Source organism: Clarias gariepinus, chromosome 10, assembly GCF_024256425.1.
Source record: "Clarias gariepinus isolate MV-2021 ecotype Netherlands chromosome 10, CGAR_prim_01v2, whole genome shotgun sequence".
Taxonomy (NCBI): domain Eukaryota; kingdom Metazoa; phylum Chordata; class Actinopteri; order Siluriformes; family Clariidae; genus Clarias; species Clarias gariepinus.
Genome location: NC_071109.1, coordinates 30086614 through 30111457, shown reverse-complemented (window position 1 = coordinate 30111457; position 24844 = coordinate 30086614). Strand labels below are relative to the sequence as shown.

At 40.1% G+C, this 24844-nt stretch overlaps 1 protein-coding gene across 8 annotated transcripts in view; it reads right to left on the bottom strand.

Annotated features, from left to right (window-relative positions):
• Nucleotides 1-24844, bottom strand: part of ppfibp2b (PPFIA binding protein 2b) — a 77936-nt gene that overhangs the window by 32396 nt on the left and 20696 nt on the right. For 6 of the 8 annotated variants that reach the window (XM_053506502.1, XM_053506503.1, XM_053506505.1 and 3 more), the window contains exons 2-5: nucleotides 22678-22785; nucleotides 18723-18925; nucleotides 6250-6336; nucleotides 2605-2718 (exon numbers count right to left, since the gene is read on the bottom strand). In XM_053506502.1, the coding sequence (XP_053362477.1) occupies nucleotides 2605-2718; nucleotides 6250-6336; nucleotides 18723-18925; nucleotides 22678-22741 (468 nt within the window). In that variant the 5' untranslated portion in view covers nucleotides 22742-22785. Of the gene's footprint in view, nucleotides 1-2604; nucleotides 2719-3748; nucleotides 3954-6249; nucleotides 6337-13504; nucleotides 13739-18722; nucleotides 18926-22677; nucleotides 22786-24844 lie in introns of those variants that run through there. The other 2 variants (XM_053506504.1, XM_053506509.1) reach the window with 2 other exon arrangements.

Here is a 24844-nt window from a genome sequence, read left to right as displayed (position 1 = left end):
CAATTAAACGGATCCCACGTAATCGGCACTGGTGAGACTCGTGTCTCGGATATTCAGCACGGACTGAGTGCAGTGTGGGAAAACCAACACACAGCTGAATGTTAGTTACAGTAATCGCTCTATGCAATCTTACATTATAACCCTGTAAGACTTAAATCTAAAACCGAAATCAGACAGATTATTACTCAAGGGATGTTCAAGCCAAACTGGGACATTTTGAAATTTCGCATGAATGAAGGCTTAAAAGCAAATGACATTTACAGAAGACTTACGGTGATGAGAATCTTAGTCGCAGTAAAGCATTTGAACGGTGCAAACGTTTTAAAGAAGGCGGTACTGTACTGGATGTCTGTGAATGATGATGAACACCTTTCAGTCGTTCCTGTGGACACCAATTGGAACGTTTGATCCTTGAAAACCGACAGATAACTTGACACAACCTTGCAAAAGAGATGCGTTTGTCTGTGGGAACTGAACACACATTCATTCACCAACACCACTTTCACATTACAGGAACTCGGCTGGGGGTTATTGCTACAGTCCCTGTACAGTCCCGACCTCGGTCCAAGCCATTTCCACACATTTGGGCCGAATTCCTTTAGAGGCCGGCGTTACAGATGTGAAGCAGACGTGAATAACAGTATTCTATTATTCGGCACAATCAAAAGTCCCAGACTGACTTGAACTCCCCTTGCATCTTAAAATATAAATACTATATCTAAAATAAATCCCGGGTGTCAGTCTATTGCAGGGCGAACATGCACACATACACACTTTGAGCAATTAAAATAACACACCAAAAAAAACACGATTAGCCTATCCTGCATGTCTCTGGACTGTTGGAGGAAACCCACTAAACACGGGGAGAAAGTGCAAACTCCACACTCACAGACCCCAAGGTGGGACTCGAACCCCGACCCTTGAGGTGTGAGGCCACTGTTTTAACCAATACCCCCCTGCGCCACCCACTAGCCTAATGTCCTTAGCTAACCTTCAGGACTTTTCCTGTGTGTTATAATTGGATAAGTCAAATAACACGTCTAATTAATACGTCTCTTTTTAGCTTAGGAGAATTAAAACAGCCTAAAAACTTGTCTTCTGCCCAGAATTTTCAGAGACCCATAATGGAAATACGTTGTTTTTCACCATAAAAACGCCTCAAAACATTATAATTAGTAAATTTATTTGACTCTTTATAAAAGTAATTCCAATATAACTTCCATAAATGCTTACTATGTTATGTTAGTAACTTTTATGATGATTAGTTGTTCTATTCTTTCACAGCACGAGCCTTACAGAACGACCCGTTCAATCGTACAGAATCGATCCAGTCGATCTACTAAGCATTCATTTATATAGAGTCTAAAGTCGATCCAATGCACTGAAATTAATTCTAACTCAGGTGGAAGAGGAACGCTGCAGCACTCGAGCCTGTCCAGGCAAGCAGAGGAAGCCACGAGGACGCACTGTTTATCTGTCTATATCTCTCTCTCTATCTGTCTCTCCTGGTCCCCCATTCCATTTATATCTCAATCTCGTATAATGTCTGTGCTGAGAAACAAAAAAAATCATACAAATCCTCTACGATAGCTTTTGTACAGTATAGCATGCTGTACACTAGATGAGCTTGTGTTTCCAATGTCTTGGCGATAACTCATCATTCTGCACCTGGAATTATTTAGATTGCATTTCATTGACTTTTTTTAAAAAGCAGATGCATTTTTGAATGAAAAGCAAAAAAAAAAAAAAGAAAATAGAGGGACTTAGCACGAATCGTCCGATCCAGACGAAAACCTACAACAAAAGTGTATGTTTTTGGTATTTTTTCTTTTTTTTTTTTCAATGATGGGATTAACTTTAGATCTTATTATCTGATATAAAGCTCTGTTTAATCCTAATAGGTAACTGACATTAGATTTCTAATATCTACTTATTGTTATAGCATTAGATATAGAGAGACTACATTAGAGAACACCTTTGTGTTGCAAGCATTGCAATATTAATTCTTCCCCTCGATTATGTTACAATTCTAAACAATAAACTTAGCAAAATAACTTTAGCTCCTAGTACGCAGGTTCTGCCAGGGTGTCAATAGTTTAGAGCACCATCAGTATGATTATAGACAAGCTGCGGATGCAGAAAAAACAAATTTTCCTAGCATCTTTACACGATATGACCAAAAGTATGTAGACACTTGACCGTCAGGTTCACGCATGATTGTTGAACAAGTCGCATATCCGCCACTAATGTCCCGGTCCCAGACACCGCGGAACACCCCCAAAGTTCTTCTAGAGTCATGTCCGCAGGAACCAGAGCTGTCATGGACAAAACCTTGGTCCTCAGGACAAAGTCTGGTCCAATATTCTGTCTTCCGGTGAGAATGTGCTGATGATGTGTGTGTCAAGTGACCCTATGAACTTCCTTTATTTTAAAACAACTGGAGAAGCAAACCTCACATAGACACCAAACCTGTCCTGGTTGATCGACAACATAAGGAGAAGCCTGTGCACATTCCTGTCTTGGCCAAACTCTCGGTTTATCACTGGCGATCAGACAAACAGACTGACACAAAAGCTTCTGGCCAAGTTGTAAGCATGCTCCTACCTGTTGGAGCATTTCCTCGGTGGAGATAAGTTTGTGGTGATGTTCCTCCAGAGAGGCTTCCAGATCTCTGATCTTCTCTCCCTGGGCCTCCACCTGCTCCGTCAGAACACTCACCTACACAGACACACGCACATAAACACACAACCGCGTTAATACAAGAAGGTGACTAACCTAAATGAGTATAACAGTGAGGAACAGTGAGTACGATATTAAATTTTACTTTTAAAATAAAAAAAACACTTTGGAATGTGCTGTAATTGAAAAATAAATGATGCGTTCAAGTCAAACCCGGATTTTAATTACACGACAGTCATAAGAGTAAAAACTCCCTTTATTCCTCTATATAATCTCCTGCTACACTAATGCTCTTATCCCAGTGTAACACTAGTGCTTGGACACCATCGAGGTAGAAAGTTTTCTCAGTACGCTGAAGCCATGATCAGGCTGCCTGCTTCACGTCTGAAACACTGGCCTCCCGGGAACTCCCTTAATTACCCAAATGTCTGGAAATGGTTTGGAGCGGAGTCAGGACTGTATGGGGATGTGGCAATAACTCCCAGTCGAGTTCCTGAAACGAACAAGGATGTTCCTTCTTTAAAAAGGTTTTTCACAAATCCTGGGTTGATTTGAACGCCCCTTGTAATTAACTTTGAGGTTTTAGAAGTGTTTAATTTCTTTACTTATTCCATGTTTGTCTGTTGAGACAGTTCTGCTCAGGTAGTGCGAAAGACTTCAGCGTAAATTAGAACATTTTCAAATCACCATAAAAAACAAAAAATGTAATTCATTAATCAATAAAAACGGATTTATAACTTTTCACTGTTTGTACGTCGTATCATATGAATACTGTACACGACATTCGGTGTCAGAAATCAGAAGATAATTCATATTTCCACATGCAAATTTCAATGCAAATTAGGAATACAGTACCATAATGCCCTCTTTCTTCACTCCAACACAGCAAAGCACAGAGTCCAACACACACTTACGTCCACGCACGGACGATCGGCCGAATCGTTCCTCACATTCTGCTCCACTCGAACACAATCTTGTCTCACACACACTTGCTAAAACCTTCCCTCACACATGCTTAGCTCCGCCAAATCATGGCTCAGTTATTTTCACAGTTAGATTGAAAACTCACCTGGCTTCACGCACTGCCGAACACTCATTCAGTCTCTCTCTCTCTCTCTTTCTCTTCTCCGTCACTCCCTCGTTCTTTTGCAATACTCTTCACACATGTTAAGTCACAGCTTTAACACCATTTATAGCAAACTTTAACAGACTACTTTAGCGAACTTGAAAGCAGAAATGAAACTGCTGGAGATCTCGGACGTCAAACCAACGCCGACTTTCCTAACGTTGCATAAATGCTGAGTTCATTCACTTTGTTGTTTGGTCTTGTCATAAAGCCGGCCCACCTGCTGCCAGACAGGTAGAGGAGGAAGTGAAAGCTGTGTGGGAGCCAATGGGATCCAGCAGTGGGTCATAGCACAAAACTTTCCACCAATCACCAGGAGATCCTGGACAAGCTTGAGGAATGTGAATGTAGACGCGTGACTGCAGGCACTGTGTGTGCGCGCATGTGTGTGCGTGTTTGTATGTGTGTGTGTGTGTGTGTGTGTACTTGCTCGTTCTATGTCAGACTGAACCAACTTTAAAAAATATGACCTTTAACCCTAACCCAAGCCCACCACTGTGACTAAAAGAGGTCATGGCTTGTTGTTGAAATATTATTATACGTCATTAATAATTATCAATTATTTCCCCTTGAACTGAAAACTTCACCAGGCTGTTTCATTTGTAGTAAATACAAACTACCGGCTAGTTCGTTAAAAAAAAAGCAGAAAGACCTGTTTAAAGACTAGTTGGTAATAAGCACTTTCAGGCCGGTGATAAAATGTAGAACTTTTTTGCTATACTTTGATAGTTTTGCGTAGATCAGAATCTACTACAGTATTTCTGCCTTCATGGCTTCTATTTAGGCATGTAAGTGACCCATATCTAAAGATCTAAACTAACCGAGAGGTGTACTTTTCCCCAAATTAATAAAAGGTACAGCATGTGCACGTTCACCTGCAGAAACAACCCCAGCTTTTCCAAGATTGTCATCAGCCCTAAAAGTTTTACAGTGCTATGCTTCCTATAGTAAGAGCTAATCCAATATTTCATAATTCATAATCTAATTTCTTTTTAAATAACTCATAAGTCTAAAAAAAGTCATATTATCATGGAAGAGTCTCCAGTGTCAATGTCTTGTAACAGCCAGGCGGAAAGCTGTCACTTTAGGATTTACACCAGGATCCTTCAGATCTGAAGACGCCATGCTTTACAAAAACCTTCTTATATCAGCTGTGATGTAGATAATAAGATTTTTTTTCATGACATTAAATGGAAACATACTGTAAATAAATAAATAGTATAACATTTCTTTTAATAACTAATAAAAAATTATTATAATGATTCCCATTATATACTGCCTGGCCAAAACCATATCTAATGTATTATGTTAGACTGCCTTTAGTTTTGATTAGAGAGTGCCATGTGGTGTCTAGTTCATGTGTGTAAATGCTTTCAGAACCACTCTTTTACTATTTGGAATATCCTGGAAGAAAATCTTGTCAGATGACGTCATTTTATTTCCACATCAGTATCATTGCTAAGACTAGAATTGACCAACTGAAGCAACCCCAGATCATAACACTGCCTCCAGAGGCTTGAACAGTGGACACTATGCATGCATAGTGCATGCCTTATGCGCTTCTCTTCTTACCCTAACCCTACTCATTAGATCACATGACCTTTTTCCATTGCTCCAAAAGTCTAACCTTAAAAAACTAAAGCCTTCTTTTCTGAATATAGTCTTAATAACGAGTGGTTTTCGTCTGGCCGCGCAGTTCTTGTCACATTGTATGTCTGGAAATGCTCATCTTTTCACTATCAAGCTTCACCAAGCGTTTGAGAGATCTCCACTCATGATTTTTTCCCCTCAACCACTTTACATCTGTGAAGTTGATGGTTCAGCACTATCCTTCCAGGTTTTAATAATGTGTTGAAGGGTTCCAGTCATTTCCAGTCTCCTTAGTTTTCTTTGCTTGACGCAGGCCAATAATTTGACCCTTTCGAAACAGAGTTTTTTTTTTTGGCCAGACACTGGAATGTGGAATGAAACACTTTGGGACGCTGGAAAACAATCTACTTCTGGGTGGTAACAGGAACGCACTCTTTAAATCACAACAGCAGGCAAGATAATAAAAAAAATCAAGAATATACGATTACGGGTGAATGTCTGGAAGGAAAATTGAATAAACTGTAATTTCGCTTAGAATCTACAAGGTTTCATAATCTCCACTATGTAGTCCACACGGCATCACGACGAGTGAACTTCAGACTTGAGCTTACCACTTGAGTGAGTTGTGTATATGGGATCCTTTAGTAAACATGGTGAACAGACGACCTAATTTGAATGCCGCATAAAGTACGAGTCATTACTAACGGATATACAATAGCTACAAAACTGCCGAATTGAATAAAATATAACTTTTATAACATATCTTCTGCATATATAACAGCTGACTCTCAGCCTGACGGACTCTATTGTGCAGCGATGAAGAGAGCGGGTTTGAGCGTGGAGAAGCGACTCACCTGCAGGACCAGAGATTCTTTGTCCCCCTCTAATCTGTCCAAGCGCTCCTGATACGTCTCATTGTTCAAACAGGGCTGGCGGTTAACCTGCGACACACACACACACACACACACATAGGGGGAATGGTGAATGAACCAACCAGATGCAGAGAATCGCTGGCATAATGCCAAAGAGTACATAAACTCCAAAGAAGAGAGACTCAATTCAGTGTCACTACAGCGTCGAATGACACACAAAGGCATTAAAAGAAATAAAAAAAGATCTGAAATACAGAGCAGGGTCATTCAATATAAACAAAAAACTAGCTCAACTAGCTCATTAGCATATCACACTGAATAAAAAGCAATTTCTTTTAAAGAAATAATGATTGTTTTTGTGTCTCATGATAAACGTATAATAAACTACACATCTAGACTGAGAAGGAGAAAAAGTTTTGCCTTAAGACCTAAACCTTCGCCTCGACATACGAGTGAATGAACCGGCTAAGTTGCGCGTATGTGCGGTAGACGTTCAAAACTTGTTTGCGTCAGTGAAAAGTCAAGCCAAGACAAAGTTGACGTTTTTTTTTGCATATTGTGCAAGATTTATTGAAGACATACTGTGTTTTTTACATACCGTAAAAAAAATGCTAGGAGGGACGGTAGCAAGAAGAAAATGGAACCACTTTCCATTTTGTTTTTAAATCCGCTCGAAATGTCTATTTATTTTAGATTTTACTCCATTTACATGTATTTTCTAAATGTTAAGATTGTTTTATTATTCAAAAAAATGTATTATAGTGTTGGAAATTGCAGCACAATGTTGTAGTGGTTAGCACTGTCGCCTTGCACCTCTGGGGTTCGATTCCCGCCTCTGTGTGCATAGAGTTTGCATGTTCTCCCCGTGCTTGGCGGGTTTCCTCCGGGTACAAAGACCAAGACATGCAGATTAGGCTAACTGGCATTTCCAAATTGTCCATAGTGTGTGAATGAGTGTGTGTATGTGTGTGTGTCCTGCGATGGATTGGCACCCTGTCCAGGGTGTACGCCGCCTCGTGCACTAAGTCTCCTGGGATAGGCTCCAGGCCCACGCGACCCTGAATACAGGATAAGGTGGTATAGATGATGAGTGAGTGAGTGAGTGTTGGAAAATGGTAATATTGGTAATATTTTTGGGTGGCTGGAACAGATTATCTGCGTTTACATTCATTTCTATGGGAAAATATGATTCGCAATACAAAATTACGCCTTAAGAACTCCGGGACGGGTTAAAATTCGTTTGCTGAGGTACCGCTGTACCTGTCTTTCGTCAGCTAGAAAACAGGGGCACAAAGAATAAGCTACTACTGTAGCTTCCAAGCTAGCACAATTTTCCATACAGAAAGTCTTTCGAAAGAGTTGATCCAAAGGTGTAGTGACAGTATAAACCAGTCAGAAGTGTCAGGAAAGTCCACATTTACCTCAGTTATGTTAATAAATTCTAAGGAAAAACAGCTGACGGTGAGAAACACACACTTATTACACTTAGCATAGACTATGTACTAACGCAACCCTCACGGCTGTCGCTATGTGGAAGACAAGCACCACATCACAGCTTTTTTCTGCTATCAAAATATTTGGATTTCTACAGCCATAGCTATCACGCGAACGTGATGTTCATACTGTATGGATCGCTCATACGCCCTGTTGAAAAAACACCTGCTTTGAACATCACTCCATCTTTTCTCAGCTCCGTGTCTTATTAGCAACTTTTTGAGTCATCAGTGACATCCATATCGTGACGCTTATTAGCTAAGCCTGTAAATACTGTTGCTGTCACAGGAGATTAGTGAGCTATCAGTGCCTGTCAGCGTTAAGCTAGTAGAGCTTGCACCGTGAGAGCAGTCCTAGCACTTGATTCACATATAATCTCTATTTAAAAAAAAAAAAAAAAAAAGCTGCTGAGTAGGAGCCTGTCAGCTGTCTCGAACAAAAAATAAGATCCCCAGTAAGGGATGTCAGCTTTATTTGCCATAGGGGTGTTTAAAACACATATCCACTGCACTTTTGATTGTAGGGCTGCTAACTTAAAATGAAAGTCCGTCCGTTCCTTCTGTCGTAAGATGACGGAGTGGAGTGAAACTTCTCTTATATAAGCACTCAGACCTCTGCTGGAAGAGATTTGACCACTTGTTATTGTGCAAAATATATATTTTATTATATATGTGCTTCAATTACCTTTTTCCCTAGTAACAGTTCTCCAAGAAGGTGGCTCGGTCGCCTTGTACCGCCAGACTCAAGGGTTCCTCCCACACTCCATAGACATGCAGATTAGGCTAATTAGCATTCCCAAATTGTACAGTATGTAGTGTGTTAATGAGCGTGTGTATGTGTGTGTGCCCTGCGATGGAGTCTCCTGGGATAGGGTCCAGGCCCACGCGACCCTGGGTACAGGATAAAGCGATATAGACACTGAGTGAGAGTAAGTGAGTGAGTACTCCAAGATAATAAGGAGAACCTTTGCTGCTGTATAATGGCTGCACCTGTGCGCTGAAACCTTAAGCTCTTCCTAACATGCTGGGAAATGTAAAGAAGAAAGTTAACGATACCCAATATATGTGTCAAAGTCTTTCTTATAAATTATTACCCGGAGCACTGGAAATTGGTCAGATGTCTCTTTTGCCAGCCGCTAGGATATTAGAAGGCACGTGTGATGATTAACAAGCTACACGTAAGGTATCGCTAGTCCATGGACAGTCTCTGTTTCTGGTGTAAATGATGGCTTTCTTTCTTTCTTTCTTTCTGAGAACAACCTGCATGCAGCCAGGTTTAATTTTTTTTATTTCTTCTTTTTTTTCTTTTATATCTCTTTTTTGAAGCACAGCAAGGGCTTTTCTTTTTTTCTGTGAGCCTTCCTTTTCTTCTTTTTCCCCCCTTTTTTTGTAGACACCTATCATGCAGCAGGGTTTTTCTTTCTGTCTATGATTATTTTTATTTTATTTTATTTTGGAGCATCATTCAGCAGGGGTTTCCTTTTTTCCGCATTTGTTTATCTTTCTTTCTATCATGCAAAAGCAGTATCATCTTTCATTTCCTAATTTTTCTCTTTTCCTCCTTCCTCCTCCTCCTCAGGGTCTTCCTTCCTTCCTTCCTGTCCTCCTTCCTGTCTTTTTCCCTTCCATCGTACCTTCCTTTTTTTTTCTTTAATTACTAATGTCTGAGCTGCATTAATTGAAAAATAATCCACATCGTTTTAAGAATTCTGCATAACTACAGTATAGTAAAAACATTAATAATCAACAGCGTATTTGTGAGCTGAACTTCAGTCCAGGTTGTTAACCACTAATCCGACTTGCGTAAAAAAAAAAAAAAAAACATCAAGAATACAAATATGTTTTATACTTGTGATTTCTTTTTTAAAAATGAATATATGTAAATATTCAAAATCACAAACTCAAATAACTCAAACTTGATAACCAGGCAATGTTCAATCGTTACAGTGCACCAAATCTTTGCCAGGGTTATTTATAAGGAGATAGCTGATCATGTGACACATGACTAGCTTTATTATACAAAGCTGTTTCAGGTTTGACTAGCTTTATTATACAGAATAATAAACAAAGTTTATTTTGTTTCTTGGAATGAATGTGATATTCTATAAATAATGCTAAGTAAAGGAACATTTAATAAAATGTTACCAGGTTGGAAATTCAACAAATTCCCTTAAGGAGCCAAGTCATCATTGTTGGAAGTACCAAACATGTTGCATGTTAAATAGCTGAGATATAAAATACCTCTGGATTTGTTTATTTTTAATAAGTCCTTTTGCATGCAGCATGCAGATTTGCAAATGATTAAGAAGTAATAAGTTGATCTAAGAACTACATTTCCTGTTGCATGCACAAACTGGACTTGGAGATGGTATGCTTAGACCTGGAATGTAGTTTATTGTCTACCAAGAAACAGAGATTGTGTGTCTTAGTGTGTGTGTCTGTGTGTGCATGTGTACAGACAGAGAGACATTTCCTTTTGAGGCATCCCCCCCTCACAAGCCCTGGAATTTCCCCCAAAATCTCAACTCAGGACATGATTATTATGCCACGGTCCAAGAATGCATGACGGAGCTGATGGTGTATGTTGTAATGAACCCCTCCCGGTTACGACAGCCATGCAGCTCCTTTACACGGCACTTTTACAGGCCACTGCTGATCGTGGTTCGACATATAATTACACATTGTTTCCATAAGAACCTAATGCTTGGGTGCTACAGTTGGATGTTACAGTATGTTGTGCTCATGTGGGTGTAACAGTGCACCCTGCTGCCAGATCTCATTATATCCTCGTTTCCTCCCAACCACAACATGTTGTAAACTTGACAACCGCAACAGAGAATGTGAAATGCTAAAAAAAACAAGTTATTTAGCAATGTCATGCAGACATGTTGATGTGGAGTACGAAACAGTATAACTAATATGAACAAAACTTTACTGTATAGCTGACCATTTAAAATCACTAAGCCGGTTGTAAATACTTTGATTAGAATTTTTATTTTTTTATTTTAACCAAAGTGTAATTGAATTCTCAAATCTGATTGGCCGGAAGGTGTGCATTATTGTTTTTCGATAACTGCACAGACAACAATGCTGTCATTTTAATACTGTACGTCTTTGTTTCCATGGAAACAGCTCATTTACTGTACGTAACTTATACGGCTCCATATGAAACATTTAAAACGTTATTAAACAACAAATATATAAATATGAAGGCTTTGCTATCTATATCTGTTTTCCTTTTATCCTTAAGGGGTTGCAATGTCTGCTGCATAACTGTTGACAAAATTCTGGGATTAAAACCTTTAATTACATGCCGTTATTGGAAAACAAGACACTCCGGAGCGGTAAAAGTATTATCACATGATTGATTATTTTTATTTAACAGCATTGCACTGAAAAGGTTTTATTCCCTCCATAAGGCCGCTGTACTGTATACAGCCTGACGCTGATGTTAAAAGCATGCATAGGAGAGTTTTTGCACGAGACACTGATCCAACATGCAATTGTTTTACAGATTATTAGTCCCCACATACTTTATTATTTTTTTTTTTGCTTTCTAGAGGCGACTCAACAGGAAATGTTCTCTCAGGTCAACGGTCCAGATGACTTACCCCGTCAGTATTGTTTAAAGCAGCCCGAGTACGACCAGGAGACCTGAGCGCATAAAAAAAAGGGAACCATTTGCCATGCGTTTGCATGCCACATTCAAATGAACTTCTGAGAGGTTTTAACCTCCTTTCCTGTGCACATAAACAAAAATAATGGCCAGCTCTTATTAAAGTAAAAAACAACAACACTGCTTTAAGGGTAATAATGAACTCGCTGAGAGTGGTTTTAACCGGAACTGCTCAACAAACGATTAAATGATCGCAATGCTTCCACTTACACCAAATACAGTCGGTTATAACAGTGATGTCGGCTGCTTGAGTTCGGCCCTGGAGCTATGAGCATCATTTTGGCAGCAAGTACAGGAAGCTCGGATTTAACATCGTGCAAAATTAACATCTCATGCTGGCTCGGGTTTTTCATCTGAGTGAGACTTGTTTACGTGGATTGACATAATTATTTATAAAAAAAATAGATGAAAAGACAGAGCTACAGTAGTTACGGTGCTAGTTTGAAGATGAATCACTTCCTTGATGAACAGCATGTTAGTGGGGAATGTCAAAATTTTCTACAGTCTGGAATGAAAAAGCTCAGCTGTTCTGGAACAGATCTCACAAGAACAGTATTGTCACAAGTGCATTTGCAAAACCCATCAAGCTCCATGATGAAACCGTGTCTCATGAAGATCTTCCCAGGAAAGCAAGAACAAAACTGACCTCTGCTGCAGAGGAGAAGTTCATCCAGAGTTACCACCCTCAGAAATCACCAATTAACAAACCTTAGATTAGAGCCGTTATAATAATAATAAATTATTTGTCAAATATACCTTACAGATTAAGGAAATGATTGTTTCACATGTCCTACTTAGGAAGCAGGATCAACAGTACCCCTGGAGCAGATAGGGTTAAGAACCTCGCTCAAGGGCTCAACAGCGGCAACTTGGTGGTACTGAACCTCGAACCTCTGATCTTCTGATCAGTAATCCAGTAACCCACAGCCTTATCCGTCTGAGCAACCCTTGTCTCCTTATGATGGCTTTAACTACTGTAGCAGATTCATCTCAACATCAACTGTTCAAAGAAGATTATTGCATATTTTGACGCCTTAAGCGTTGTTTTGCCGTGTAGAAAGAAATAAAAATCAGGAACGACCATGGAGTTAAGTGTGTCCATACACAACACCAAACACTGTACTACTAAGAACCCTCAGGCCATGACTCTGAAACTGGATCCTTTGGGTGCTGTGGGTCAGAATGCGGCTTTTCTGTGGTCTTTGGACCCCTCCATGGGCATGGGTGAGACTTGGGTGCCCGTGAACCTGTCACCAGTTTATTGATGTATAGTTTGTGATCAGTGTTATTCACTGAGAGAGAGAGAGAGCGCGAGAGCGAGAGAGAGAGTGTGAGTGTCATGGCTGATCAGTATACACACAAGTCAAACCATGAAATTTCTTGTGAATTAAGGCGTAAAATGTATCGATATTTTCAGAAAACTTCGAAGAGCAAGTGGAACACCTGAGCCTCGAAAATCTACGGAAAACTTGTGGACAACTTGCGTAAGAGACGCATCTGTCTGTGTGAACTTAACACGCAATCATTCACCGACACCACTTGCACGTTACAGGAACTCGCCTGGGAGTTATTTCCACATCCCTTGTACAGTCTGTCCTGCACAATCAAAAGTCCCTGTTTGACTTGAACGCCCTTCTTGATAATAACTCGTAAGTGTCGTGTGCTCTTACAGTTTTAGCAAAATTCCGGGGAAAGAAAAACAGCTTGTGATGAAACGATATAAGGGATGCAGAATAGCATTTTGTTTTCGGGACTAATCACCCGACAGCGCGGCACCTCACACACATTGTGCCTCGGACTATAATTAAGTTTCAGATGCTGTCTTTTATCATTGCCGGAGTCTTTAGGAAACAACATCTGGTATGTGGAGACGTGACGCTGAGCGTGACTCCGGATCCTGATGTCTGGACTGACATTCTCAAGGAGTTGCTTCACCTCGTGCAGCACAAGAATGATCGGTTCGGTTAATAATAATTAAACGCCGAGGGTACTTGATTATTCTAACATTTTGAAAAAAAAAAAACAAAGCAAATCAGAAAGCGGCCAAGCCTTAAGCACAAACTCTTACCTTTTTAAGCCATGAGAAGTGTCTGTAGAAGTCAATATCCTGCTCCATGTTGAAGGCCCATGTCTGCTCATCTGTGTGTATGTGCATGTGTGTGTGTGTGTGTGAGAGAGAGAGAGAGAGAGAAGACGCGGCACACTAAGGGTCGGAGGGCTCACTACGGGGCTTCACAGTGCTTCTGCTGCCTGCTTTATGGAGCTCCCTCCTCCCCCTCCTCCTCCTTATCCTCCTCCTCCTCCTCTTCCTCCTCCTCCTCTTTATTCCAGCCTCTGGAGCCTCGAGCTCCTGATATGCTACAGAGACCACTGTCTACCCGGGTCCTCATGTCTGCTGTTAATCACGCAAAACTGCTTGTGTGTGTGTGTGAGAGAGAGAGAGAGAGAGAGAGAGAGAGAGAGGGAGAGAGAGAGAGCTCCAGCACTTACACACGCCTGATTTTAACACGCAACACTTTCTCACAGCTGTAAAAACAGAGTATAAAGTTTCACGCTTGCAGTTTTACTCTCTCTCTCTCTTTCTCTATCTCTCTCTATCTCTCTTTCTCTATCTCTCTCTTTCGACCTGGGTTTCCCCTCGTTGTCACACGGCTCTAGTAATTAAATTAAAATCACAATGTAAGTCTGAAACGAAACAGGACGAGCCACAAAAAAAAACAAAAAACACATTCAGATACACACATGCAAACTTAAAGTCACCACCATTACGCCACCGTCTCTACAGACTGCTAGCGATTACAGTGAATCTCTCGCTTCCTGGAGAGGACACCCCGCCTCGCAATCTCGGCATCAACAAACAGAAATTACTCCCATTCCTGTGTTTCGCACCCAAACCACTCCGTCACCAAACTGCCCTACGAAATACACACAGGAAACACTCCGGCATTCATCCTCTATGCTGGGTATCCTGTGTACGGGGTTGTGGGGGGTCTGGAGCCTTTCCCAGGAGACTAGGGGCACTAGCAAGGGGCGCACCTTGGAAGTACATCACAAGCACGAGCATACACACACACACACACACACACACACACTTAGTCACACACTATGCGTAAATTGGGAATGCCAGTTACTCTAATTTGCCTAATATGTCAAATAGGCTGTGGGAGGAAACCAGAAGACCCTGAGGAAACCCACCATCCACTGAAAGAGCATGTAAACTCAGTGGGCAGGGTGCGGGGAGCGAGGCCACCGTGCTAACCACCACACCACTACCGTGCCAACCACAGGAAACATTCCATGGTCTTATTTCTCCCCCATAGTTTAAGGATGGACCAATCAGGAGCACGAGGTTCTGGGATAAACACGGCAAGTCAACAGTGAAGATAAAAGGAATAAACTTTATTTTATTTAATAAACTTTCATTATATTTCTGTCATTGTCGTTTCTGTGTAAAACCCGAAAGAGCATTTAAGTGCTTTTCCATCGGAAAGAAGTTTTTCCCTTTAAGGCCAAGAACCACTGAAGAACCTTTCCTTCCAGGAGTGTACTGTACGTATTCACACGTTGGATGAATGAGTGGTACAGGATACAAAGTATTACATTTCATTCCCAAACATCTAGAACCTGAGAGTGATTTAAAATGTGAGGAGTTTGAATCAGTTTTTAACAATTATGGGGTTTTAGCCTCATTGAAGGGTTCTACACGGATCCCTATTTTAGAAGCTTACTGTCTATAAGAGACCGCTTGAGTACTAAAGAATGTACCACAGAAGAAAAGAGCAAAGAAAACATTTTAAAAAATGTGAGAAAAATAAAAGAAATGAGAAAAAATAAAAATAAGAACAGACGAAAATGGGATGAGAGGACAAACTGAGAGAAGAAGAGAATGAAAAGACAAAAAATGAGAAAACGGTAAGGAAGTGTTAAAAAAAGAAAAGAGAAAATAAGCAGAAAGGAAGAAAATGAGAAAAAGAGAAGAAAAAATTTAAAGCAAAAAAAGAAAAGAGAAAAAGATCAATTGGAAAAAAACTTAAGAAAAGTAAACAGACAAGAAATTGAAAATAGAGAAAATAAGAAAAGATAAAACAAGATGAAATGAAGAGAAGAAGAGAAAGAGACTGAAAAGAGAAAATGGGATAATATCAAAAAAAGAGAAAACGGGAAGAAAAATGAACAGTTATGAAAAAAGATTAAAAGAGGAAATAAGCAGAAAAGAATTAAGTGAGAAAAAGAACAGAGAAAAAAAGGAGAAGAAAATGAGAAATGAAATGAGAAAATAAGCAGAAAAGAAATGGAGATGACATGAAGAGGAGAAATGAGGCGAACAGAAGACAAAATGAAAAGAAAGAGGAGAGAAGAGAAAGAGGGGAGAAAGAGAAAGAGGAGAAGAGAAGAGGAGAGAAGAGAAAGAGGAGAAAAGAAGAGAAGAGAGGAGAAGAGAAGAGAGGAGAAGAGAGCAGGTTGAGAGCCAGTCTGAAGTTTATTCTGGTCTTCGTCTGCTCTCTCGTCTGGTCATTTCCTGTTTAGGTGAGAGGACGCTGAGTGTGAGTGAGTGTGTGTGAGTGAGTGTGTGTGAGTGAGGGTGTGTGTGTGTGTGTGTGTGTGTGAGTGTGTGTGAGTGAGTGAGTGTCAGTGTGTAAGTATCTGTGTGTTAGCATCACAAGGGCGGCTGTCTCTGCCTTTAACAGCTAGATCCGCTCTCACAGAGTAAAACCAAAAAAATGCAACTACCTGTACAACTGTGTCTACAACACTTGGGACTTCATATTAATCATATCACTTATGACAACTTTTAGCTTAACCATAAACATAAGTGTTTTTTTTACATTTTTTAATTATTAGATTTTCTTTGTTTACAGCGGGAATCTCTGGGTGTCACAACGTTGTGGTGAAGTTACAGACGTCTGGACGACGTTCATACTAGGGTTGTTTTTGTAAGTTAGAAATGTTAGAAATAACGTCAGAGCAACGTTGACCACATGCCGATTTCGAACGTTAAAAGAAATGATTTAAAAACCTAATTAATACCAGACGGATGGACTGAGGGGGACTTGAACCCGAGTCGCTGCGAGGGAAACACTGCATACTGCACGCTTACCACTAGGGGGCATGATGATGGTAGTACATGCGCATACTGTATACATAACAGCGAGCAACACAAACACCATATTAGAAGCTAAGATGCACATCATGATAATATTTCACCTCAATCTCTGATCAGAACTTGATCTCAACAATCTCTGATTAGAAACTTGATGAAACATGGTGGCTTTATAGGAATGAGTGTTATTCGTCTCCAAATAACGATTTAAATTGCATTGTTTCGAGGTCTGTATTTGTGACGTTGTGTTTGGAGCGCCTACTACAGTGCTTCTCAATGAAAACACAAAAATATACAGCTGGTCCAATCAAAGCCAAAATATAACTTACTTTGGAAAACATGTCCTAAGTGTTACTATAGTATAATAATAATAATATAATAATAACATATAATAATATGATGACTCTTTTATAAACATAGCTTTCTGATTGGTTCCCTGGTTTCCATTTTTTTATTAGCCCCGCCCACCATAGTGCGTTTTACAAACATAAACATAGCCGGCTGGATTTGAAATCCAAGTACCACCAAATCCCACCGACAAAATCCCGATACAAAAAGGAAAAAAAGAAGAAAGGAAAACTGACACTACATGGAAACTAACAAAAAAAAAGAAAGAAAAGCTAAACGAGCCAGCCGATGAACCTCAATTCTACACCATGCGAACCTGCGTTAGGATGTCAGCCATGGACTTACCCGTGAGACCTGGTAATCCTTGGGGACGGTGCTGAACAAGGACAGAACACGAGAGAGAGAGAGAGAGAGAGAGACAAGAGAATTTAAGGGAGCGAAGAGAAGGAAAGGGGACGAGAAGACGAGAAGGAGAAGAAGGAGGCAGGAAGTTAAGCACAGCCCCTATCCGAATCTCGGAGGAGCATCCAACTTCTGTTAAAGACGTCCAGATTAAACACATTAAACACACAGCCGAGAAAAAAAAAAAAAACAGCCTGAACAAACCCATGATCCTGCGATCACAGCTCGAGACTCTCATGAAGAGAAACAACACAGAAACAAACCAAGAAGGATGTGATAATCATTTATAGTCCACTACATTTTTATATATTTTTCATATGTAGTCCTGAATTTATATGAATCCTGTTGAAGAAGGATGGGGCTGATACCAAAATGACTTGTAGAAATGCTCCATTACCCAACATCTGATCGCACATGGTGCAACGTGACTTGTACGCTGTACGCATTCTGTCTCGCTAATGAACAAATGAAACAAAAAAAAACAACAACAAAGATTTTTTCATGATTTCATGATTAACGACAGGAAACGAAACAGATTGTGATGTGTGCTCTGCGGAAACATGAAAATAAGGAACTCTAGGGTCTCACGACAATACACGTAACAGCAGTCTATTAAAATGATCTGTCTCTTCCAGAACCGGCGCCACTTTCCATGCCGGAACCTGGAGTTCTGTACGAACACGGCCGCTCTAAAGTACAGCTCCATCCATATCTCCAAATGCACACAAAGAATCATTCAATCAATCATCACCCTTCTCATGAAGCACCAAGCCTTTCAACGTGACTGCATTTCTGTGATACTACGAAGGGCGTTCAAGTCAAACCTGGACTTTTGATTGTGCCTGGATAAAATCTAAAGAAAAAAAAGGTTTTCTCAGTACACCGGACTCATGATCAAACGGCCTGCTTCACTTCTGAAACACTGGCCTCCCAGGAACTCCATTTAATGGCTCAAACATGTGGAAATGCCTTGGAGCGAGGTCGGGACTGTATGGGGGATGTAGGAATAGAGTTTATGTGAGTTAATGTGACTCTTCTGCAAGTCGACAACAAGTTACCCGTCGATTTTCAAGCATCAGGTGAATGTTTGACTTCGGCTTTAAGCGTCTACTGTCTCAGTTCTGTGGCTTGACGTCAGCTGTAAATGTCAATCCGCTTTACGCCTTCATTCACCACAAGTCCCGGTTTGACTTGAACACCGCTTGTAGTTTAACCTCCTCCACTTTATTTACTAACTGTGTTTAACCGAGCGTGTTTCTCGGATATTTTGCACCTGCATCTGCTCCGGTACCGTCCTTTACGACTCTTTAAATATAAAACATGATACAAAATGACACTGATGCATCTCTTATAAAATACTTCTCACATACAGCCTGCATCAGTATTTGGTCTTGTAAATGTAACCGAGGTCCAATGTGTCCAAGCTAGGACTCACCATGCCTTTGTCCAGCCATTCCATCAGGGTCTGTGCGGTGGAGCCGGGCAGCTGTAAGCGCAGAGTGTCTCGTCCCTTTCCATCCTGAAGCTCCAGGGCCAAACGCAGCTCCTCCGCTAGCTGTAATACCTGCAGCGGACCCGCGCTGACCGGAGAACCCAGATCCGGCAGACCGTTAGTGAACTCCACCATCACCTTCGAGCCTACAGTGAGATCGAGACAGAGAGAAATAACATATATTTTAATACATACAGCCTCTTGAGCCCCACCATTTCTTTACATTAAATGAAATTACATGAAAAATTTAAGAAACAGGTTTTAGAAAATGTTTTACTGCAACAGGCGTCAAAATGCATAACGATGCAATTTAAAAAATTGGTTGTTTATGGAACAACCTCTGCAGCGACCTCATTTCCCCCCTCGTCTGGTCCAACCAGTCAGCATTTAGCATCACCAGTATACTAATCACCTGATCAGCTGTCATCATCTGCACCTGTTTCATGCCTTAAATTATGATTATTTATGTTTGAATGGTTCATAGGTCAGCTATTCCTCAAGCCTACATTATAACTACAAGAACATCTGGCTCATCGGAAGCAAAATATGATAAACTTGATGGTAAGGACTTTTGCACAGCATTGTAGATTGTAATATGCACATTATTTGAACCAGTTCATGGCTCTTTTATATAGACCTAACTGGTGAGAGACATCAAAGGAGAATGGCAAGAATGTTTCAAGCTGAAGGGGAGTCTTTATGAATTAAAATAACTCCTCTTTACAAACGTCTTAAGCAGGAAAAGCATCTTAAATACTTTGAGCTCCAGCCGAGTTCGGCTCCGACGACGGGAATCTGATTGGAAAACTTAGATTGTACTCTAACATCCTTTGACTGGTGTCAGTTTTTTGTTTGCTTGTGAGACACTTGAGAAAAGGAAAAGAAGGAAGATAAAGGACAGCAAGCCAGAGGACAGCTGACACGCCAGACTCAAGACAGACTGGAAACGCCAACCTGAGCTAATTGTCCTCCCATAATCCGTAAGATAACCAGAATAATTATTGTATGATAAAGAATTACTAGAAACCAACATCACTGGCTTTACACTGTATAACCTAACACCCCTTCACACACACACACACACACACAGCCACGTTTCATCTCCCGCACCGAACACTTCCCTCATCTCCAACTGCCTCCATCTGGATCCTATAGAGTGAAGCTAGTGAAACATCTGGATGCCATAAAACCACAGTAACACACCACCGAGAGCGTCCGCGACTCAATCGTTCCCTTAACAGGAGCCAGAGACAATACGAGGTCCAAGACCACGGGGAGCCGTGACGCCTCCTGGATCTCCTCGTGTCAGACGATACAACGAATAGATTGTAGTTGATGGAAATGTAAACAGGAAAACAGCAAGGCATTGTGGGAAAGAACCGGTGTGCGTTATCACTGTGGGATTTTTGTTGAAATAGTAGACTGTAAACAAAGACTAGGAAGTGATCACTGAAATCGAAACATCTGCTTTTTAAGTATTCGTTTATACTTAGTGGTTAGCACTCTCGCCTTGCACCGCCAGGGTCCGGGTTCGATTCCCGCCTCGGGTCTGCGTGCATGGAGTTTGCATGTTCACCTGTGCTTGGTGGGTTTCCTCCAGGTACTCCGGTTTCCTCCCAAAGGCTCATTCACGCACTTAAAACCGTTTGCACCTGCTAGGAGTCTCATCACCATAATGTGCTTGATGTCTGTTTTTACACCTGAAAGTCCCGGTTTGACTTGACACAGTTATGAATAATCATTTTCCAGCCTCTGTTTTGTCTTTCTCAAATATAATTAAAAACTCTAATTATGACATAAGTAAGAATCTAGAAGTCGTTTGATCTGAAGACTCTTCGCATGAAAACCTAAAGGAACTGATTGATATAAGAATTTTAATCTTATATGAAAATGTATAGGCTGTTTTAATTTGTCGAATAATGTTATTATTATTATTATTATTATTATTTTACTTGGATGTATTTGGCTTTGATCTCAACGTTCTCTCTGCTTTGATCTGCTTTACAAAAATAAGAATGGCAGTTCTGCCTATAACCAGCAGGTGGTGGTGTTTCAAAACCATTAAAACAACCCCATTATAATTTTTTTTTACTTTGTATAATTCAGTAATTTTTTTCTTTTCTTAAATTACAGAATCATCCCAGGTCTGTCATGCGAGAGGACGCAGGATCATTCCATGAGCTGGAATTTGATTACATGAACATATTATAACTATGAATTGAACTTCTAACCAACATCCAAGGAAATGATCTGGCCCTTAAAGCACAGAGCAAAACTAAGTTAGTCTCCATGTAACTTTTAATTTGCAACTCTGCATGAATAACCTGCGTCGCCCCCTTGCATGCACACTGTACAGACGTTACGGTCATGCCGTGTTCCCGTCGCAGGTTCGCTCTTCCACAGTCATGCCTTCTGACATTCAACAACAAGCAAACAGACCCGCTCTTTTGTCATGGCAACAGCTGTGGGACGACCTTGAGCGGCCACGTGCTCCATACAGAGCGCTGTAATTCCTCCCATACGTACTGTACACTCGCGCTCTCACACACTCGGAGACGCTTCCCGCACTTGCTGATTCGGCTTTTCTTTCTGTGTCTACGGTATGTAGAGACAAGTAACGAACGCACTCGTCTTTCTCTTTCTCTTTTGTCTGTCTCTCCTCCGGTGTCCTCACTTGTCAACTGCCTTCATTAAACATTCGTCCTCTATTAGTTCAATCATGCTGACAACCGCTGAGTTTGCTAGAGGACACGCTCGCGCACACACACACACGAAAACAAGCCGTACGCTGTGCTACCTCTTAAAGCCAGAAGCCAATTATCCTCTTTTCTTCAGCATGAAACCATAAACTTGTGTTTTTTTTTCTACTTAATGCAATATTTCTACAATCTTTGTTTAACTAGACATCAGATGATTTGTGAAGGAATCCGATCGCACGATTGTGAGAAAAGAAAAAAAACAAAGCTGATCTCTAGTGACTCGGAGACAGGACGCGAGCCGTTAACAAACAAAGTCTCGAGAAGCCAGCCACCATGACGAGCTGAATTACACAATTACACAAACAGCATTACAAAAGGGAGCTGAAAAGAAATGAAATGTAATGAAATTGCAATATTAAAAAAAAAGACAAAACGTACATGGACAGCTAATTTATCTTACTTATCGTCTATATATCGCTTTATCGTATTTAGGGTCGCGGGGGCCTGGAGCCTATCCCCGGAGACTTAGGGCATGATGCATCGACAGGGTGCCAATCAAACACGGGAATCAAACCCTCAGCTAATTTTACAAACAAACTGAAACCTAGCAAACTAGCTAATTCAAGTCAACGGAAGTGGACTTTATATTAACTTATACCAAGCAATCAAGCAATCTGATTGGACGAGAAGCCTTCCACGAGTGCTGATAATGGACGGTAACACTGGACAATTAAACTAACGGTAACAATGGATGTTAAAGTATATGTATCACTCCATGTCCCAAGTCTCCTACTAACCGGTAATTACACAAACTATTAGTCGCAGCTAATTCCCAGGGCTTATGCTTGATGCCCAGGCCAAATCATTCAGCCAGAGAATACAGTATTACAGCGTATTGTTTAGTGTTTTGACGCTGAAGTGTTTAAGCTAATGTAAGCTAATCAAACTAGCAAGATAATCCGTTTAATATGTAAATATTAGCCATGTAAACACTTGATCTGATTGTTTCTCCCTTGTTTCTGTCATCATATGTTTGGGTTCCTCCTGGGGAGTTGAGGTCTTCCTCAAGGTCACATCAATGACTCTTCAGCGACCAGAACCTTATTTCCCGCCCAAACCCCACCAGAAATCGGCCCTATCATGTACTGTTGGCTCACAAGTCACTTTTGCACAAGGCTAACCGGTGCGCTAGCTCTCACCTGCGATGATGTCGTCCATTTGCTCCAAAGCAGCCTCCAACACGTGACTCGCATCGGACGCCATGCTGCTCAACGACTAACGCGAGGGACGCGCCGTTCTGCTGAAGCCTGAGAACAGAAAACAGAAACAAAACTCAATCTAAAACACCTCAAATTAAAGAAAAAGCACCAAATAGCAGACTTTAGCAAATAGCCATGAAGCACAATGTCTCCAACTTCTTCAGATAAATGCCTTTCATATTAGTGAGCTTAGCTTAAATTAGCTAGATGGCTAACGTCGGAGAATGTTTTTAGACTGAGTTTCCCCTTTAACTGTGCATTTGTTTAATTGTATTTACATCTTTAGGATCTTACTGTAGGTACTCTCATAAAAATAAGACAATATTCTGACAAAACCCTGACAGTATTCTTAAAAATAAAAAGAATGTTATTTTGCGATATATATTATTGTTGAAATATAATTGATGCAATAGAATATTTAATATTTTTGTAGGAATTAATATAAATTTATAAAAAAAAACATACCAAAAATAAAAAAATGATGTTGCTGTTGATTTATATTTCTTCACACATAAACTTGTACATAAACAACACTAATGTATATCTAAATATATTTTTTATTGTAGAAATTTTAATTTATTGCAATACAATATTTAATATTTAATATTTTATTTTGTAGTATTTTATTAAGTATAAAAAAGTATGTTACTATTAATTAAAAATATTTCTCAACAAATTATTATATATATATATACTGTATATATATATATATATATATATATATATATATATATATATAATTTTTATTGTTGAAACATTCTACATAATACATAATATACAGAAAAATAATATAGAATATTACATATTTTATTTTTAAATTAATAAATAAAAACAAAATCATGTTGCTATTAATTATTAAATTATTCTGCAATAAACTACATAGGTTATGTATTACGTTATGTATTATGTTACTGTACGTAATGAAATAAACTTTAATAAATGTATATTATATTTTTTTCTTTTAAATCATGCAAGTTGTGTATTATCAGACTAACCTATTGACACACACATAATGCCCTTCTGAGCAAACATGCACATCCTCAAGGCTGCTATATCTCCATATTTAAGCAGTTTTTCCTCATATAACCACACAACATCTCTCATGTCTCTTTCTTTGTCCTCCATTTCTATCCCTCCATCTCTCCCTGACTGTGCATATCTCTCAGCAGTGCAGGAACCTGAGATTAATTAGGCCTGTCAGGGTCGAGTTTCAAGCCTTTGTCATCCTGCCTCATGGCACATGGGCGCACACATACACACACACACACACACACAGAGCACACACAGAGCACACAAAGCCACTAACGGAAACACTTTCTACTGCCAGTGTTTACTCCTAGGATGTGGGTAAAGGATGTGTAGATGGATTTGTAAAGAAAGAGAACATAATGTTTAACAAATAAATGCATTTCCCATTGGTGTGGATACAATCCCATAAACATCCTGAATGCAATTTGACGCAGCAAACGAATGTGGAGTTTAAAGATGATGTTCAGAGCTGTGTTACTGACACAACTGGATCTCGCTGTTCTTAATAATCTGGCCGGACGCAGGTCGGTATAAAACAGTTATACACTCTACAATTGCAGCAGGTTGATCAGTTTAAACACACAATTAACACTGAGGATTATAAAGAAGTTGTGTCGTGCTTTAAACAACAATCTAAAGACAAAAAAAAACTTGCCTTAAGCATCACCAAAAATATGATTAGACGCCAATATTTTGCAATGGCAAATTTAAAAATAGATATTTTGCAAACAAGAACTACAGTCTTGACCCCTCACTCATTTCATCACATTTGCTTTCCAAAGCTCCAGACTTTCATGTATTTTTAATGTCGTTTTGAAGGTTCGTTCTCCACGCTTCCTCAAGGACTTGCATGCATTTTCAGGCCAGTCCCAGTACCTAAGCAGTTTCAGCGGGTTTCTTTTGTTTGTTAAGTGACCTGTGAATTATTTAAATATAAAAACCATCTAAATTAAGACATGAGCCAGTGAGAGACAGGTGCAGATGATGCCAGATGATCAGGTGGTGATTAGTTATCCTGCTGATGCTGAATGCTGAGTGGTTGGAACAGACGAGAGGGGAAATGAGGCCGCTGCTGAGG